Raw genomic sequence first — 18,238 nt, 5'->3', positions numbered from 1 at the left:
GACCGACCTAGCAGTCACTTCGTACAGGTGCTCTTGCAGGCACTGGGGAACACCGAGGTGAACAAAATGAACGGTTCCTCCTCTTTGCTCCAGAAAGCCCCAAGACTAAGCCCTCGGTTCTCTTCTCCTCTGTGCTAACCTTTGCTGTTCCGTGACCTCATCCAGTCCTGCAGATTAAGTATCACATTCACAGTAAACCCTAGGCTCCAACCTGGAGTCCAGAAAAACACATCCAGCTGTCCGCTCAGCTCTACGCAGGCATAGGGCGGAGCCTGACCTCAGGCTTATTGCACCACCACCGACGTCCGGACCTTCTTGGCCCCGCCCCCGCCCCGCCCCCGACCTGCCCCTCCCACAATCTCCATTCTTCCAACAGCTCAGCCAAAAGTTCTGGCATCGTCCTGGACTCCTGAGCACATCTAACCCGTCGGCACATCCTGTCTTCAGCTCTACCTTCGTAACAGATCCAGGCCCGACCACTTCTCTCCGTTTCCTTCCCAGCACCCCAGCCCCGGCGACGGTCGTCCGGCCTGGGTTACAGCGATGCCGCCCGATCCCCTCCCCCAGCTCCCACCCTCGCCAGTCTGTGAACCACGCGCTCCCTGCGCAGCAGTTGTTAACCGTGCGAGTTGGAGCCCAGGCTGCTCTGCTCCAAGCGCGGGTCTGCAGGGCCCATCAGCTCCCTGCCCTCCTCTACCGCTCGCTCTGCTCCCACAGCGCTAGCCACCTCCCCACGAGCCTGGCCCGCTCCTGCCGTAGCAACGCTCACGGGTGGCTTCCTCCATTCCCTGCTCACGTGGGACCTTCCCTGCCCCCTGCAGCGAGCTGTCCAGCCCCTCAGCCCCACTCCAGCACCATAGGTTTTACTTATTCGCTTTACTTATCATCTTCCTTCTTTTCTTCATTCACGGCCGTGTTCTCCAACGCCCAGAACAGGACCCAGCTCATAGCAAGTACTCGGAGGTCGAGGTCAGAGTGAGGAGGGAGAGTGGACAATCAGATTTAGCAAGACAAACGTCGCTGATCTCAACAGAAACAACGCCATCTCAACTTTAGATTCGAAAGCATCTTCTCTGGTGACTAGTTCATTGATGGGTTGCCTGATGTTTCCTACTGGCACGTTGGTTCTAAAGAGCAAGCACTTCATGGGTCGTGTTTCCTGCTGAATCTCTGGTACATGGAACAGAGCCTGGCACTCGAGAGAAACTGGTTGAGAATGGGCGTCAGTGATCCGTTACCAGGGACTTCTCCTCTCTGGGTGTCCGTTCTCTCATCTGCAAAGTGGGAATGAAAATGTCTGCTTTAAAGAATTGGGTTTTTTCCCCTGGCTGGTGTGGCTCAGTGAATTGAGTGCCAGCCTGCGAACCAAGGGGTCACTGGTTGGATTCCCAGTCAGGGCACATGCCTGGGTTGTGGGCCAGGTCTCCAGTGGCAGGAGCACAAGAGGCAACCACACACTGATGTTTCTCTCCCTCTCTTTCTCCCTCCCTTCCCCTCTCTCTAAAAATCTGTAAATAAAATCTTTTTAAGAAATAAAATAAAGAATTGTTTTTAGGGCTTGATGATATCATGGATGTAGTGCCTGGCACACAGTAGGTGGTCACTAAATGTCACCCATTCCTCTCTCTGCTCCCAGACCCTCATCTCGCCTGCCCATCTTCCTCCCAGAGCGGCAGGAATGTCAGGAAATGTTCTGTCGCACCGTCAGGCACCACACAGAGCTCCAAAAGGCACATCTGGGATTTCGCAGGGCCAGGAGGGCCGGGGTCCCGGGATCCTCCTGAGACAATGCCCTCTGCTCCAGCTGCTTCCACTGGGCTCCTTTCCCACCCACTCCCCCAAATGCTCCCACGCACCCCCCAGAAGCGTCAGTAGCCCATTCTCCTTAGTACAGTCTTAAGGAAGGGAGAGAGAAGGGAGGAATGGAGAGGTCCGTTTTCCAGGGACAGAGAGGTCAGAAACAAGAAGAGCCCCCACCCTTGCCCCCCGGAACTCACAGGTTTGCGGCCTAGACAGAAAGAGACGGGCCTGAGCGGTGCTGCCCTGTGCCCCAAGGGGGACTGGCAGTGTGGCGCGGGGTGGAGGATCGCTGTGCAGGTGGCAGCCCAGGGACCGGCCCTCTTCTCTGAGGAAAGCACATGTGGAGAGAGAGCAAGAGAAGTGCAGCAAATGCTAACGCCTGGCGGACCCAGGGGAAGGACATTCGGGTAGTTAGTCAAAGCTCTCATAGGACAGCTTATCTGGAGGCTTTGTCCATTGTACTATGCCTGCAACTTTTCTCTAGGTTTGACATTTTTCAAAATAAAAAAAGTTGGCAGCAACCTTCTTGTTCTCTAGTTCTGGGAAGCCATGTGCCCCGTTGGATGCCCCGTTTCTGAGCCTTGCTGGGCCCGGGAATAGCCAGAGAGCAAGCAGCTGATGAGAGAGAAGCAGAAGTTGTTGGGCTGGCTTCTGGGGACACTCCTGCTGAAAGAGATAGAAAACTGGAAGGTGTTCTTTTTGCTCTACTTCCCCTCTTCCTGTTTTCTGTGTAGACTTGATGGCTGGAGCCGTGGCAGCCATTTTGGACCATGAAGTAGCCTTGAAAGTGAAAGCCACATACTAAGAATGATGGAACAGGAAGATAGGCGTCATCACACAAACGATGGACTGCCTCCTTTTTTTAGGTGATTTTTTCTTCTTTATTGATTTTTTTAAAGAGAGAGAGAGAAACATCAATTTGTAGCTCCACTTATTTGCGTATTCATTGGGTGATTCTTGTAAGTGCCCTGACTGGGGATCAAACCCACAACCTTGGTGTACTAGGATAGTGCTCTCAGCAACTGAGCTACTCAGCCAGGGCTCGCTGGGCTTCTTGAAGTGAAAGACTAAAAACACCTGCTTTGCCTCAGCTTCTGTATGAACTTCTCACCCGATTGAGAATGTAAGATTTTTTCTGTGCCCTCTCTGCTCTGGACTTTCCCACCTGCCAGATCCTCTGCCAGGAATGCTTATCATCACTTGTAAGAAACTTCTCCTCTTTCAACACCCAGCTCAAATGTCACTCCCCCCCCCCCCCCCGGCCACTTTTCCCGGATGTTTCTTCCCTCCTGGGCTCTCAGGCCCTATCCCCTACCATGCGACTCCCTAGCAGCCCACTTGCTGCCAGCCCCAGGGCCTCAGGACTCCTGGCTTCATCCTCTCCGTAGCGTTCATCCAGTTGTCCTCAATGCCCTTGGTTTCCCGGCCGCCACGCTCCAGCGCCCCTCCTCTCTAGACGGCTCCCTCTCAGGCTCTTTGCCAGGCTCCTCTGCCCCTGAAGGTGGAAGCACCCCAGGATTCTGGACTTGAGGTTTAAGTTCCGAACTCTCTCTTCCTTTCACTCTCCACGTGCCCCTGGCCAGTGGCCTCCCCCGGCTCTAGCCCCCACCTCCCCGCTCATGACCGCAAATCCAATGGTATACTGGGCAGGTTTGGACCAGCTCGTGAGAACAGTGGTTAAAGTTTCAGAAATTTTATGAGCCATTTATAAAAGCCATTGAAACAATTAAGTAATATAAAATTATTATATAAATTGTGTTAAAAACAAGTATAATAAACACGAAACATAACTTTCTAATTACTTGACCATTCTCTATACCTCTTACAAGTACTTTTTACTCATCTTATGTGTATGGCGACAATATAGCATATCTCTTCCCAATTCTCTGGTCAATGACATCAACACTGACAGCTCAAAATGAACCATGGTGGGAGAATTTACACCATGGGTATCCGCAAACTGCAAATCAAGGTGCCCCACCCCCATCCCGCTGCCTGTTGTAGAGCCTGGTGTCTCCGGCTGGTGCGCCAGGGCCCGCACGTCGCGCAGGCCCTGCGCAAGCTGACCATGCCCCCACCCCGCACCATTGTTTCATTTTGCGGCAGCATTATTCGCCCTGATGTCCAAGCCGGGAATCTGGGAATCTTCATACACTGCCCTTTCCCTCTTCCCCAGCACCTGAGGACAAACCGAATCCCACTGTGCCCCCGCCCCCAACCCCATGGCTCTGTCTTCCCTCCTGTAGATTCTGCCAAAGCTGCCTCACTGATATTGCTGCCTCCAGCTACGCCCCCTCCAAACCACTCCCCTTCGCCCCATAAAATGCAGATCTCATGTAGGTCTCTCTGGGGCCACAAAGCCTGGCAGGGGCTTCTCAGTTCCTATAACAGGAAGCAACGGCACCCTTCATCTGGTCTTCTTCCTCTCTTCCTCTTCTTCTCCCTCCTGCTGGTCCTTCCTCGTGGCCCACTCTGACTTTCGGGGGTTTTAGTCATGAGTCACAGAAGTCACTTGTAGCCAATTTAAGCAGATTAGTTTAGTAACCAGTACTGCACAGCTCAGAAACTCTCTGGGAAGCCAGAGTGCTCTCCCCAGAGGCCACATGGCCTGTAGGATACCCCAAATCACATGGCCAAGCAGGGCTGGGAGGACTCTCCTGTGCTCAGCTGGGCACAGACAGTGCAGCTTGTCCTGTCCTGCTGGATGCTCCCAGGAGCAGTGTCACTGCTGTATCTGGTCCCTGGCAGGAGCTGACACCACCAGCACCACCGGTCCTCACCTATTGCTCTGACACTGGCTTCAGGTTCTGAGCCTGGGACTGGGCTGTCTGGGGCTGAGGCCACAGTCCTGACTCCAAGGAGGGCTGGGAACGCCCTGGGAGCTCCTAGAGGAGGGGGTAGGCTCTGCCTCCTGGGGTGGGGCAGGCCCCAAACATAGGAAGGGGGCAATTCCAGTGCTAAGAGGCCAACAATAATGGTAGGTATTCCCTGTGCTAGCTTTTTTATTTATTTATTTATTTTTATTTTTAATATATTTTATTAATTATGCCATTATAGTTGTCCCATTTTTCTCTCCCCTTTGTTCCCCTCCACCCTTCATCCCCCCTCCCACCAGCATTCCCCCCCATACCCCTTTAGTTCACGTTCATGAGTCCTACATATCGGTTCTTTAGCTTCTCCATTTCCCATACTATTCTTAACCTCCCCCTGTCTATTTTGAACCTACCATTTATACTTATTCCCTGTATCTTTTTCCCCATTCTCCCCCTCCCCTTCTTCACTGATAACCCTCCATGTGATCTTCCTTTTTGTGATTCCGTCCCTGTTCTAGTTCTTTGCTTAGTTTGTTTTATTTTTGTTTTGTTTTCAGGTTCAGTTGTTGATAGTTGTGAGTTTGTTGTCATTTTAATGTCCATATTTTTGATCATCTTCTTTTGCTTAGATAAGTCCCTTTAACGTTGCATATAATAAGGGCTTGGTGATGATGAATTCCTGTAACTTGACCTTATCTGGGATGCACTTGATCTGCCCTCCCATTCTAAATGAAAGATTTGCTGGGTAGAGTAATCTCGGGTGTAGATTCTTGCCTTTCATGACTTGGAATACTTCCTTCCAGCCCCTTCTTGCCTATGAGATTTCTTTTGAGAAATCAGCTGACAATCTTATGGGAACTCCTCTGTAGGTAACTGTCTCCTTTTCTCTTGCTGCTTTTAAGATTCTTTCCTTCTCTTTAATCTTGGGTAATGTAATTATGATGTGCCTTGGTATGTTCCTCCTTGGATCCAGCTTCTTTAGAACTCTCTGAGCTTCCCAGACTTCCTGGAAGACTATTTCCTTTGCCAGATTGGGGAAGTTCTCCTTCATTATGTTTTCAAATAAGTTTTCAGTTTCTCACTCTTCCTCTTCTCCTTCTGGCATCCCTATAATTTGGATGCCTATAAGTTGGAACATTTAAAGTTGTCCTGGAGGTTCCTAACCCTCTCCTCATTTTTTTTTAATTCTTGTTTTGTCATTCTGTTCTGGTTGAATGTTTATTTCTTCCTTCTGCTTCAAACCATTGATTTGAGTCCCCGTTTCTTTCCCAGGACTCAGTTGGTTCCCTGTACATTTTCCTTCATTTCACATTGCATAGCCTTTACTTCTTCCTCTTATTTTTTGACCATACTCATCCATTTCTGTGAGCATCCTGATTACCAGTGTTTTGAACTCTGCATCTGATACATTGGGCATCTCTTCATCATTTACTTCTATTTTTGGAGTTTTGATCTGTTCTTTTATTGAGCCAATTTTTTTGTCTCCATGTGCCTGTTACATAGTAAGGGACAGAGCCTTAGGTGTTCCCCAGGGCAGGGCAACCCACCTTGCTGTATTGTGGCACTGTATGTGGGAGAGGGTCCGAGAGGGAACAAGGCCACTTGCTCAGCTCTCCGCTGGCTTTCAGTCACTTCCCCCCTACCCACAAGCAAATTGGGCCCTTCTGGTGCTGATTCTCAGTGGGTGGGTTTGTGTATGTTCTAGGACCCTGTGGGTCTCTCCAATGAGCTCTCCTGCGAGGCTGGGAGTTTCTCCCATCATTGCAACCCCCACAGATTTTTACTGCCAGAGGCATTGAGGCTTTATTTCCCTGCACTAGAACCCTGCTTTGTGCAGTCTGTCTCACTCCCCAGTTGTTCCTCCCAGTTTATCTGCACACAAATGCGGGGCCACCTGGTCCACCAGCTGCCTTGCCCGCCCCAGTTCTCCAGCTGCCAGGAGTCTTCTCTACCCCAATTGCTGGTCTCTGCCCCTCCTACCGGTCTGGATGAAGGTTTCTTCTTTAACTCCTTGGTTGTCAGACAGGGAGTTAATAGTTCGATTTCCTGCCAGGTCTGGTTATTTTTTGTTTTTAAATTTGTTGTGGTCCTTCTTTTGGTTGTGTGAGGAGGCAGAGTGTACCTACCTATGCTGCCATCTTCTTCCTGTGGTAGCTTTCAAAATTGTACAAGTAAAATACGACTCAGGGTAAAATAATCAAAGATGATGTAATATAAAAGCTTCTCTCTCTGAGTCCTCTCAGTCAGGGAGAGAAGGAGCAACTGCTGTCCATGGTTTTATTGGAAGTCCTTGCAGATGTGTTCTCTACATATCCAGGTACAAGTGAGTCTGAGTATATTTGCATGTAAGGTGTCTATGTAATAGGCATGTGATCAGTATATACAGGGGTGGGAAAAACTAGGTTTGCAGTTGTAATACAAATAAATACAGTAATCAACAAATAATAGAATAAGAATAAACTGTGCTTCATGTACTCACAACTGCAAACCTACTTTTCCCATGCCTGTATATACTGATTTCTATATACATATTTATGTGTATATATACACATGTGTATATATGTGTGTGTGTATGTATATGTGTATTGTACACACACACATACACACTGTCTGGAAAAAGTCCATCCATTGTTAATATAATGAGAATCGTTTACAGGACATCAGTGTAACCTAGCAGCCAAGGACTGGACTGGAATGCACATGTGTGAGCAATGACGACTTCACTGTAGTAGGCAGTGGAGGCAGTAGATGCGGTTGAATGAGCATGTGTACTGTGTGGCTGTGGCATTCAAAATGACTGAGCGAGTAAAGCAATGAATCTGCATCAGATTTTGCACTAAGCTTGAACATTCCTCTGCAGAATATTCAGAAGGCTGTAGCTTTGGGCAACTGGTTATTGGCAGCTTCAACACCACAAGGTACCCACTCACACATCACGTCTCGTGCAGAGTTTTTTAGCAAAACATCAAATCACCCAGGTGACTCAGCTCCCCCACAGCCCAGATTTGGCACCCTGAGACCTCTGGATTTTCCCAAAAGTAAAATTACCTTTGAAAAGGAAGAGATTTCAGATTGTTGGGAAGATTCCGGAAAATACAATGGGGCAGCTGATGGCGACTGGGAGAACTGTGTGAGGTTCCAAGGTTCCTACTTTGAAGGGGACTGAGGTGTCACTGTCCTATGTACAATGTTTCTTGTGCCTCGTATCTCTTCAGTAAACGTGTCTATTTTTCATAGGGCTTGGCTGGATACTTTCTGGGCCAACCTCTCGTGTACAATGTTCTGTGACTCAAAACTGCCTTGTCCCATGCCTTCCAGCTTGGCGCCCATGTCAGTACATGCAGGCCTGGCTAATCCTTTCTGGCATCACAGCATTTCACCAAGTGGATGTACCACAATTAATTAGCCGATCCTTTACAGATGGACGTTTAGGTTCTTTCCAGTTATTTTGCTACCAGAAAGCATGCTGCAGTGAACACCCTTGCACAGATGTCTTCATGCACTTGTGCAAGCAGAGATCCGAGGGATAAGTTGCTGGAAGCAGGAACTGCTGGCTCGAAAGGAGCAGGATTTCTGTCTTCGGTAAACATTGCCAAATTGCCTTCCAAAAAGCATGTGCCAATTTGCAGCTCCACCAGCAGCCTGTGAACATTTTTTCCCAGGCCCTGCACACTCTGGCTGCTGGCTGCTCCCCTTATCACCTGTGACTCACACACCCTGCGTTTCCAGCCATAGTGCCCCTGCCCAGGCTGTACCCACAGACTAACACTCTCTTCCTCCCTGGTCTGTCAGATGAAATCTTACCTTCCCCACGAGGCCCAGATGAGTTGTCCCCTCCTTTGTAGAGCCGTCACTGACTGCTGTCAGCAGTCAGAGACCCCTTGTGGGACCCCAGCTTCTCGGGCATAACTCCATCAGGGTACTCAGGGCCTATGTGTGCCTGGGATTTCATGACTGTCTTGACCTCCCCACCATGACCATACAAAAAGCTGGTCTCGCCCAACTCCTCCTCCTCCCTCCCTCCTGGGTCTCCAGATGCACAGCCCTTTATCTGCTCTGAAGTACCGTCCTGCCTCAGGGCCTTTGCACCTGCCCTTCCCTCTCTGTAGATTCTGCCTTCACCCATCTTACCTTGGTGCCTTCTCTGACCTTTCTGTCTCAAGCACCCCTCCTCTTGTCACTCTGGTACATCCCCATTTCATCATCTTCATAACACTTCTCACAAGTTGAAATAACTTGTCTGGTTTAAATGTTCCATCTTGTGTCCCATCTCTGCGCGCGCACACACACACACACACACACACACACACCATTATACGCTCCTCCAGAGCAGGAATCTTGTTTTTCTCTTTCCATTGTCTCCGCCTGGCACCCGTCCACTCAACAAACGTTCATTCGGCGAACCATCTGTATTTTACAGAAGAGGAAACATTCAGAAAGGAGAACTGAGTAGCCCAAGGTCCCGCAGATTTCAACATATCTGAACTCCGAATGAGTTCATTTCTTCCCTACCCTTAGCTCACTGCATTGTCTACCCCCCGATATGTACTCTTAGGGGCAGGTCGTGAGTCTGACACCCCAGTGTCCCCAGCGGGGTGTCCCAGGCCCTGGAGGCTGGCAGGCTCTGCGGAGATGTCACCCTCCCCGCCTCCTTGTCAGTCAGGCCGAGGGGGCGGCGCGGCCGCCGGGGGCAGCGCTGAGCTCAGAGCTGCCGCAGCGCCGAAGCGGGAGCCGGAGCCCCAGCGCACAAGGGAGCAGGGCTCAAGGCGCGAGGGGTAGAAGGCGACGCACCTGAGGCCGGAGCACTGCTGCGCCGGGCTCAGGGTCCGCGCCCTGCCTGCTGCAGACCGGCCTAAGCGCCTGACCACGACCCGATCACCCCACCGGCCCGGAGCCCACCCCAGCCCGGCCTAGCCGAGCTCCTGCGTCTTCCCGCCGCAGCCGGCGCTCCGTCCCCAGCTCGGGCCCTGCATCCAGGTGAGGCGGCCGCGCTTCGGGAGCCGAGACCCGGAAAGGACTGGGGATGGAGAAGGGACTGGGTGAGATGGAGAAGGAGCTGGAGAACTGAGAGGGGGCGCCGGTGGATGCGTGTCAGTGTGCGCCCCGGGGTACGTGTGTCTGCTTCTCTGTGTCCGCAGCTGCCTGGGTAGCCGTGTGGATGTGCGTCCGCGCGCGTGTGCCCATGTGTGTCGGAGTGTCAGTGCGCACTTGAACCTCTGCGTGTCCTGTGTGTGCACGTGAGCGAGTCCACGGAGTATGTTTGTGTGCATGGCCGTGTGGCACTGCCGTGTGTGTACAGTTAGGCTCTGGGGCTTCGCGCTGAGTCCAGCACTCGGGTTCCGTGGGGCTGCAGGTTGCGGGGTCCCTCGGGGGTGGCCCCTCCCGCGTCCCCGGGTTTCAAGGACGCCGGGACTCGCCGCGGCCCTGTGGCCTCCCCTGGGGACCAGGAAAGGTGGGAGGGGGTTCCGGGCCAGAAGGGCGCCACGGTCTCAGGAGGGAGGGGAGCCCCCACGCCGCGTCCCTCGGGAAGCACTGGGGTGAGGGTGCAGGGCCAGCGCACCGTGCCCGTGTGTTCGCCCTCCCTAGGCCGCCAGGATGGACGTGTTCATGAAGGGCCTGTCCATGGCCAAGGAGGGCGTCGTGGCCGCCGCGGAGAAAACCAAGCAGGGGGTCACGGAGGCGGCGGAGAAGACCAAGGAGGGCGTCCTCTACGTCGGTGGGCGAGGGGCGGGGCTTCCAGGCAGATGGGTTCCGGTGTCAGCCGCTGGGGAGTGGGGCCGGGGTACTCAGGGGTCTGGGCAGGAGAGTGAGTCAGCAGGTGGGGAGGACGCGCAGGGGTCACTGGGGACACAGCCAACGGGAGGGGCAATGGGAGGCAGGGCTGGTGAGGGTGGTAATCAGCCGAAAGGCCAGGGACTGAGGAAACGATCAAAGTGGGCAGCCTACCTTTTGTCCCCCGCAGTAATAGTTAACCGGTGTTGAGCCCTTGCTCTCTGCCAAGTGCTGTGTGAAATGCCATCACACCCATTACCTCACTCGGCACTCCCTGCCCATTCCACAGACCAGGGCTGGCGATCGCAGAGGCTTGCCTGTCTTGCTCAAGGTCACACAGCTGAGGCACCTGAAGCTGGAGTTTAGGCCAAGCCTCCGGAGTCCAAAGCCCCACCCCTCCCCTGGCTGTCCTCTCCTGCATTTGGGGGGCTCTCTGTCTCCCAGTGCCTCCCAGTGCCTGTGTTCCACCACTGCCACCCCCCCTGGGTCCCCCTCCTTGCAGCTGCCAGCTGGCATCAGGACGAAGGAAGGAGAGGGAACATGCAGGGTCATTTGCATAAAGAGAGGCCAGGACCAGAGATGACATTTTATGAAGTCTGTTCTGTGGTCTTTGCCATTGTCCCCTATGCTGACCAAGGAGGGTTGCATTTGGCTTTGGGGTCATTTGAAAAGTATTTATTGACCACCTACTATGTGTCACACACTGTATGGCTCCTGGGGAGGTAACAGTGGGTGGTGACACAGACCATTCCAATAGTGGGGTTTGACATCCAGAAGCTGGGACAGGGGCCACTTTGGTGGGGTGGTCGATGAGGGAGACATCACGTTGAGCTCAGAGAATAAGGAGGCAGAAGGGGTGGGGGAGGCTGAAGAGCAAAGAAAGGATGGATAAGTGGGCAGAGCGGGTTCCGATGGGCCCTGGTAGGCCAGAGCAAAGCATTAGTGTAATTGTCAGGAGAGATTGGAAGGTCTGGAGAAGTCCCTCAGACCTCGGGACAGAACATAGTTCAGGGAGGCCCCCTGGGAGGCAGTGTGGCCACCAGACAAGGGTGGCTTGAGCTAGGGCAAAGGTGACAGAGTCAGGGAGAAGGCTGGACCCCACTCTGGCCTCCCTTCTGCCTCCTCCTCCTGCCCAGGAGCCCCAATGGCCCCCATTTCCCACCCTGTTAAGCCTCAGCTCCCTGTCGCCTGGTGTGGTCCTGCCTCCACCTGTGTTCCCAGACTCACTGTGCTTTGTGGAGGCCCCTCTGCGTGCCCCTCTGCACCCTGCCTGAGGCTCTGGGTGCCCGGAGTACCCTCTCCAGTCTCCTTTCTGCATACTCACCTGTTCCCTATCTGCCACAGCCCAGGCAACGCCCCCGCCCCTATCAATACCCCCAGAGGCTGGAGGTCCCCTCCCCACTGCTTAAGGCCCTAGGTGCTGAATCTGCTCTTCTCTTACCCGCATCCGACAGTGAGTGATAGGCCTAGAGCCTGGCACAGAGCGGGTGCCCACAAACGTTTGTGGGAGGAAGGGATGGGTGCACGGACAGACGTCCCCCAACCCTGGGTTTCACTGGCCTCAGATGTGAGAATCGTGTCTCCCCACACCAGGCCTCTCCTCCGCCTCCTCCCAGGAGGGTCGCCCACCCACACACCCATTTCTGGGTCTGTCAGCTGTTGTCTGACTTGCCAAATCCTCAGGAAGAAGATTCTCCTCTCCCCTGAGGGCTCCCCACCTTTCCCCTCAGATCAGCCCCCTGGTCTTTCCCAGCAGCCCCACACTGTCCTGTGAGCAATTCGATCCCGTCCCGGGCCAGCTTAGCCAACGCTGTGGGTATCGGCTGCCCTCTGCACACCCCCCACAGGCCCTCCAGGCCCCTAACACACTCTCCACTCCGGCAGAAGGAGGACTTGGCACCCTCGTTAGGAGAAGAAACTGGAGCGAGGGCTTGGTGGTCAGATGGCGGTGCCACAGGCGGGATGTGGGCAGTCATGCACCAGGGGCGCCTTTCCAAATACATGGCCTGTTTGCCCCCCAGCCCCACCCCCGCCTGCTCCCACCTGGGCAGAGAACTAAGTGAACTGGTGGTGCGCAGTGCGGGTGTTCCAGCGACAGCCCTGCACGGTGCAGGCGTCACAGCAGATGGGGTGGTGAGGGACAGGCAGCGGGCGAGCTGGGAGTCCTGAGGAAGTAAGTGTGGGAGGCTCAGTGTGGGTGGGGCACTTGTGGGATTTTGAGGCCCGAGGAGGCAGTGATGGAGCCAGGATGCCCGCTGCCCACCGGGGCCCTTTGCGCATTTTATAACCCCTGTGCTTGCCAGACCTGTGGTCCCTCTGCTCCGAACCTTTACATGTGCTCCTCGTCTCCCCACAGGAAGCAAGACCCGAGAGGGCGTGGTGCAAGGAGTGGCCTCAGGTACCAGCCCAGCCCTGGCACAGCCCCTTTCCCTCCCCCAGGCTGAGACCTGGCTGGTTCTGGAGGGTGGGCGTGAGGTGGTGGAAGACTTGGGGAAGACCCCCAAGGCTTAGGGGGTGCTCCACCGGAGAGGCAGGCCCTGGGTCACTGCAGGGGAGGGGGCACCTATGCCTCCTTCACCCTGGCTCCCGACGCCTTCCCCGACCCTCTCCCTGCTCCAGTGGCTGAGAAAACCAAGGAGCAGGCGTCACACCTGGGAGGAGCCGTGTTCTCCGGGGCCGGGAACATCGCAGCGGCCACGGGCCTGGTGAAGAGGGAAGAGTTCCCCACTGACCTGAAGGTGAGAGGTCGTCCCACCACACATGGGCGTGAATGCAGATGCATGCACGTGCCAGGCACACCCACAAACCTGCCGCCAGGCTCCCCGCTCCCCCAGCTGATCTGGGGCACGAGCCACCTCGCCTCCCCTTCCGTAGGACCCTGTAGACTTGGCTCAGCAGGAGTCTGTGTGGCGGTGTGTGTAGACCTGCTGCTGCCTGTGACCGTGACCCAAGTCTGCTGTGTACATGCATCCTGCTTGCACGAGTGACCTGGCCCACTTCTGGCCATGTCTGCCTATTCATTCAGTTCTTTTCCATTCAGCCAGTACTCACACTAGAGAGGAATTCCTCTGGGGGTCAGTGCAATGAGTAGTTACCTGCATTCAGGGAGCTGACACTTCAGTGAGAGAAGGTGAAAAGTCAGCCGATCAGCAAGGTCATTTTAGGCAGGGCCAAGTGCTGTGAGAAAAAGACAACAGGGTGATGGGGTAGATAGTCTAGGATGAGGGGGCCACTTTAGCTGAGAAGGCTCTTCTGAGGGGGTGACTTCTGAGCTGACACCCAAGGGATTAGGCAAGCCAAGTAGGGGAGTGTGTTTCAGGCCGCAGGGGCAGCTCGTGCAAAGGCCCTGAGACAAGCGCAAGCAGACGTGGGCCCTGGGGCAGGGTGGGTTGTGTGCCACCCGTCTGGGCAGGCCTGCTCCCCCGGGGGAGGCGACAGCTATCCCCGTGTGCACTGAGACAGATGACCCCACAAGGACAGGCTGCAGAGCCAGAGCTGTGAATTCGGACACCTCCCAGAGCCGGGTCTGAACCCCGGCTCCTCCACTCCCAGCCTGTGTGGCCCTGGGCCAGTCCCATCCCATCTCTGAGCCTGAGTCTTGGCCTGTAAGATGGAAGATGAACATGATGGGGCTCTTAGGCAAATGGAAGGTAATACAGGTCAGAGGTTCTCAAAACCTAAAATCAAAACCAGCAGGAGGCCAAGGTAAAGTGCTGCTGACGGTTGGCCCCTACACCCCCGGAATTATGGATTCAGTCGGTCTGAGGAGGGGCCTAAAATCCCCACTTCTCCCAAGTACCTGGGCAGCTGCAGGTGCAGGGACCCTGCCGGGAGAGTAACCATGACAAAGAGCCAGGCTTGCATGCTGCGAGTACTCAGGAAGGGACAGTGGCCCCGTGACCACGTGAGTGGCCTGTGTCTGTGCTTGTGACCACAGGTGTGACCACAGGTGTGCCAGCATGACAGTGCACTCTGGGGGCCCGCCTGTCCGCTCAGACATCCATCCGCCTGTCGCTGCTGCATGTCTGCGCACATACAAGTGCAGACTCTGCCTCGGCGCTGGCGGGTGCTCCTCCTTCCGCAGCTGGTTTGGGGAACCGGTGTGCATCCCACACGAGTGCATCCATCAGGCTGCGGGAGGGGACACTGGCCCACCCTCCGCTCCAGACACTTTGCACAGTCTGTTCCTTCCCTTCAGAAGTCTGGAGGTTGGCTCAGAAGCTCTGGTTCAAGTCCTGCCTATGTGTTGTACCAGCTGTGTGACTTCCCAGTTCTCATCATGATGTTTCTGGCGATTGCTCCCATTCTTTGACCTCTTATGTAGGCAGGCTCTAGACATGTGACCTGGAGTAACTCACTGAGTTGTCACAATGTCCCCATGTCGAAGGCACCACAATTAGCCCCTGTCACAGATGCAGGAACTGAGGCTCAGAGAGAAGTGCCTTGCCCAAGATCCCATCCCTGCCTGCCTGCCTGCCTGCCTGAGAAGGTGGCTGGGGAGATAAGCCCGGGTCCATAGCATTCGAGTGCCGACAAGGAGCCAGGCTGGGGGCTGGGGGGCTGGGGGGCTGGGGTGCAGAGAGAGGTGGGTCTGAGCTGTTGGAGAGGGACATTTGCACAGATCCACCTTTTCCCAGCCACTTGCCTCCTACCAGCACTTCTTGACACCTCCAGCCTCCTTTCTCAAGGAAGTACAAGGCCACAGGCTTACAATCCAAACCCCGGCCCCTTGGGGCCGCCTGTCCTGGGGAAACTGTGCTAGCCCAGCTCTCATGTTCCTGAGTGTCTCTCCCTCCCAGCCTGCTCACACACGTCATTAGGAAGCCTCCCTCGCTCCTACGAAGCAGAGATGCCCTCTCATTTCCCTCCCAAGGCCGCTGAGATCAGCGGGAAAGTTGCTTTCCTGATGCCAGACAGCTAGAGAATGGCCAGGCTGGGAAACATCCTCCTGTCAGGGGCACCCGGGTCAAGACACGGAACATCAGCCCGTCAGAGGCTCCCCCTTCCACCCGCTTCCCGTCCTTAGACCCAGAGCCAAGACTAGGGTGAGACAAGGGAGGTATCTGGGGCACAGAACTCAGGGGCACACGCATTCTGGGCCTCATTCACATGGCCCCGAGAGTGGGCGCCTTGGCCACACTTGCAGCCTCAGCCCTACCCCCCACCACTCCCTGCCTCCCCTCCGTGGATAACTGCTTCCCAGCTTCCATCACCGCACGCTCATCGGGTGTTTTTTAACATCACATAAATGTTATCCTAAAGTGCGTGCTCATCTGCACCTGGCCTCTCCCACTAAGCAGGAAGCCCTAATGTGCACTGCTGATCTCCAAAGTGCAGCACCCACAAGTGAAGAAACCGCAGGGCACACGCCCTCCTGCTCTCCCTGGGCTTCTGCATGGTCTCCCGATGAGGTGCCCCGGCTGGGATTTTCACACTGCATTTCTTTCCCGGGCTCTGGTCATGGCAGGGTGACTCTGAGCAAACGAACACTTCCTCACCTCCTGGGCCTTGGTATGCCCATCTGGACCCTGAGGAGACTGGGCCAGGTCAGGAGCTGTAGATTCCTGTGCCCAGGGGGCCCACCTAGACAGGTAATTCAAAGGAGCTGAAGCTGATTGGATGGAGCTGGGGAAACTAGAGCGCACAGTGGTCTGGGCAGGCCGTCCCAGTGCCAGCCCTCCAGGGTCCCAAGAGTCTCATCCCCACCCAGCAGGGAGGGACCGTTGTACTTGTGGAAGTGGGGGAAGTGATATGCCCCCCTGCCTGCAGTTTCCCCCAGGGGTTGGGGCACGTGCCAGCCCACCTGGCCTTGCACCGCCGTGCATTGGAGCCAGGTTCTTGTGTATGTCTGTGTGTGCAGCCACCCTATCCCCTGTTTGTACACATACATGTGCTCACCTGCAGCTGGCTGGCCATAGGTCTGGCAGCCCCCTACTTGTGTGCCTGCTGGTCAGCACCAGGCTGCTGGGCAGCAGCTGTGGGATGGCGGGGGGGGGGGGGCGGGTGGAGAGTCTTAGCTCACACATCCAAGCAACACCACTGAGCTGTTGCTTCCAGCTTATCTTAAAATAGCAACAGCTGAAGAAACCAGGCCACACAGGACCCTGGGGGAGGGATGGGTGGCAAGCAGCAGGCGAGTGGCTCAGAGCCCCTGCCCAGCCCAGCTCTGAGCCTCTGTCTCCCTCCAGCCCAGAGGAGCCTCCAGAGTTATCTCTGGGGTCCCAGGGCCCCACACACAGAGCCTGACGCAAGGGGACGGGGATAAACAGTGACTGAGTATGCTGTCTATCTCCCCATCCCAGTCTCTGTGACCCGGAGTACAAGAGGCAGCCAGGTGCTGGGAAGCTGGGTATGGAGAGCCCTGCTCCGCTTCTCACTCCCAGCTTCAAGCAGGATTTGGAGGTATTTCATGCCTCATGCATTCATCCCACTTCCAAAGTACTCCACATCAACACTTTAATTAGAAATTCTGGCAGCACTGCCAACAAAGCCCAGCCTTCCCCTAATCAGCCAGGAGCTTCCCAGGGTAGGAATCTGGGGGATGTCCCCTGCTGCCTTCACAGGCCCTGCCCCTCTCTGTCCACAGCCCGAGGAAGTGGCCCAGGAAGCTGCTGAGGAGCCGCTGATTGAGCCCCTGATGGAGCCCGAAGGAGAGAGCTATGAGGAACTGCCCCAGGTGAGAGATGGCAGGGCTGGGCGGGGCTCCGGGCGTCCCAGAGGAATGCTGCCACCCCCAGCTGGGGTGGGGGTCCCTGGCAGTGTAGGGTTGGGCCAGGGAGCTTCAGGTCCCCATTTTCTAGAACCCAGGCCCCAGAAGGTGTCAGCATGGAGGGAGGACAGTTGGGGTAAAGCATTGGGCCCCAGGCACTCCTGAGGACTGGCCAGGCTGTCCCCAATTTCCAGGTTCCTTGCCTGCCCAGGGGGAGGGATCTCAGGCTCAGAGCCTGGCCACTTGGTTTCCAACCCCTTCCTCTTTTGCTCTTTTGCTCTTCTCCACTCCACCCCAATCCCTCTAATGCAGGAGGAGTATCAGGAGTATGAGCCAGAGGCGTAAGGGCCCAAGAGGGCCCTCCACCAGCAGCACAATCCCTTCCTGGTCCCCACCCCCCAAACCCCCCAACCCCAGAGCCAGGGCTGTCCTTCTAACCCTTCCCCCAAACACGAGATCTTCCTTCACTCCGGGGCACCCCCTCGGAGCCCGTGTTAGTGTCTGACTACCCATCTGTTCTACCCACTGGCGTCTAACCCTGGGGCATGGAGGAGGCCACTAGGAGCCTCGCTCCACCTGTGTTGTGTTGCCCCCGCCCCGCCCCCTCCCGTCCAGTGTCTGCGCAGATGTAGCATGTTCTATGTGTTTTTAAACGAAGAACTGAAAGCTACGGCTCCCTACCCCACCCTGACAGCAACCCCGGCCACCCCAGAGCCCCCCACCCCGCTCCCACAATGACCCCAAGAACCTTTTTTTAACCAGAACCAGGAGCCAGACTGTGCTCCCTCCCCCAGCCGGCCCGGTCCAAGCGCGGGCGTTGTGTGTCCTGACTGTGGCATGGAGAGTCCCCCAGCCCCGTGTGCGAGTGTTCCGGGCAGGCGGCACAGCCGCCCCCGCGTGTCCGTGAATAAAGTCAATCTGTCTGGAGCCGGCGCTGCTAGGGCAGGGCTGGACGCCGGATGAGGGTGGCCGACAACGGGGTTCCGAGTCCCACACTGCCCCCCTCCCCTCTTTGGGGCCCAGCACACTCGGCCCAGGTACGAAACTGACAACCCTCTGGGTGGGATGACCTGGGGGTCAGGGGTTCCCCTAGGCTGGGACAGGCAGTTGGTTGGGAGGTGGGCCTGCGGTCTCCGGAGCCCCC

The 18,238-nt window shown here is 55.6% G+C and overlaps 1 protein-coding gene across 1 annotated transcript; it reads left to right on the top strand.

Moving 5' to 3' along the window:
- The first annotated feature begins 9,275 nt into the window (after positions 1-9,275).
- SNCB (synuclein beta) lies at positions 9,276-18,021 on the top strand. The gene is made up of 6 exons (XM_028528412.2): positions 9,276-9,590; positions 10,200-10,329; positions 12,742-12,783; positions 13,005-13,123; positions 16,972-17,061; positions 17,407-18,021. Exons 2-6 carry the CDS (start codon positions 10,209-10,211, stop codon positions 17,437-17,439), a joined length of 405 nt encoding a protein of 134 aa, XP_028384213.1. The 5' UTR covers positions 9,276-9,590; positions 10,200-10,208; the 3' UTR covers positions 17,440-18,021.
- The last annotated feature ends 217 nt before the right edge of the window (positions 18,022-18,238 follow it).

This window comes from Phyllostomus discolor, chromosome 13, assembly GCF_004126475.2.
Source record: "Phyllostomus discolor isolate MPI-MPIP mPhyDis1 chromosome 13, mPhyDis1.pri.v3, whole genome shotgun sequence".
In the NCBI taxonomy this organism is placed as follows: Eukaryota; Metazoa; Chordata; class Mammalia; order Chiroptera; family Phyllostomidae; genus Phyllostomus; species Phyllostomus discolor.
This window is presented reverse-complemented; position numbering and strand designations above follow the sequence as displayed.

Bases quoted from the DNA above. Each gene is read 5' to 3' on its own strand.
- SNCB (XM_028528412.2), top strand. From the start codon at position 10,209: ATGGACGTGTTCATGAAGGGCCTGTCCATGGCCAAGGAGGGCGTCGTG. The intron at 10,330-12,741 runs GTGGGCGAGGGG...GTCTCCCCACAG, and splicing joins GGAGGGCGTCCTCTACGTCG to GAAGCAAGACCCGAGAGGGC. The intron at 17,062-17,406 runs GTGAGAGATGGC...CCTCTAATGCAG, and splicing joins GCTATGAGGAACTGCCCCAG to GAGGAGTATCAGGAGTATGA.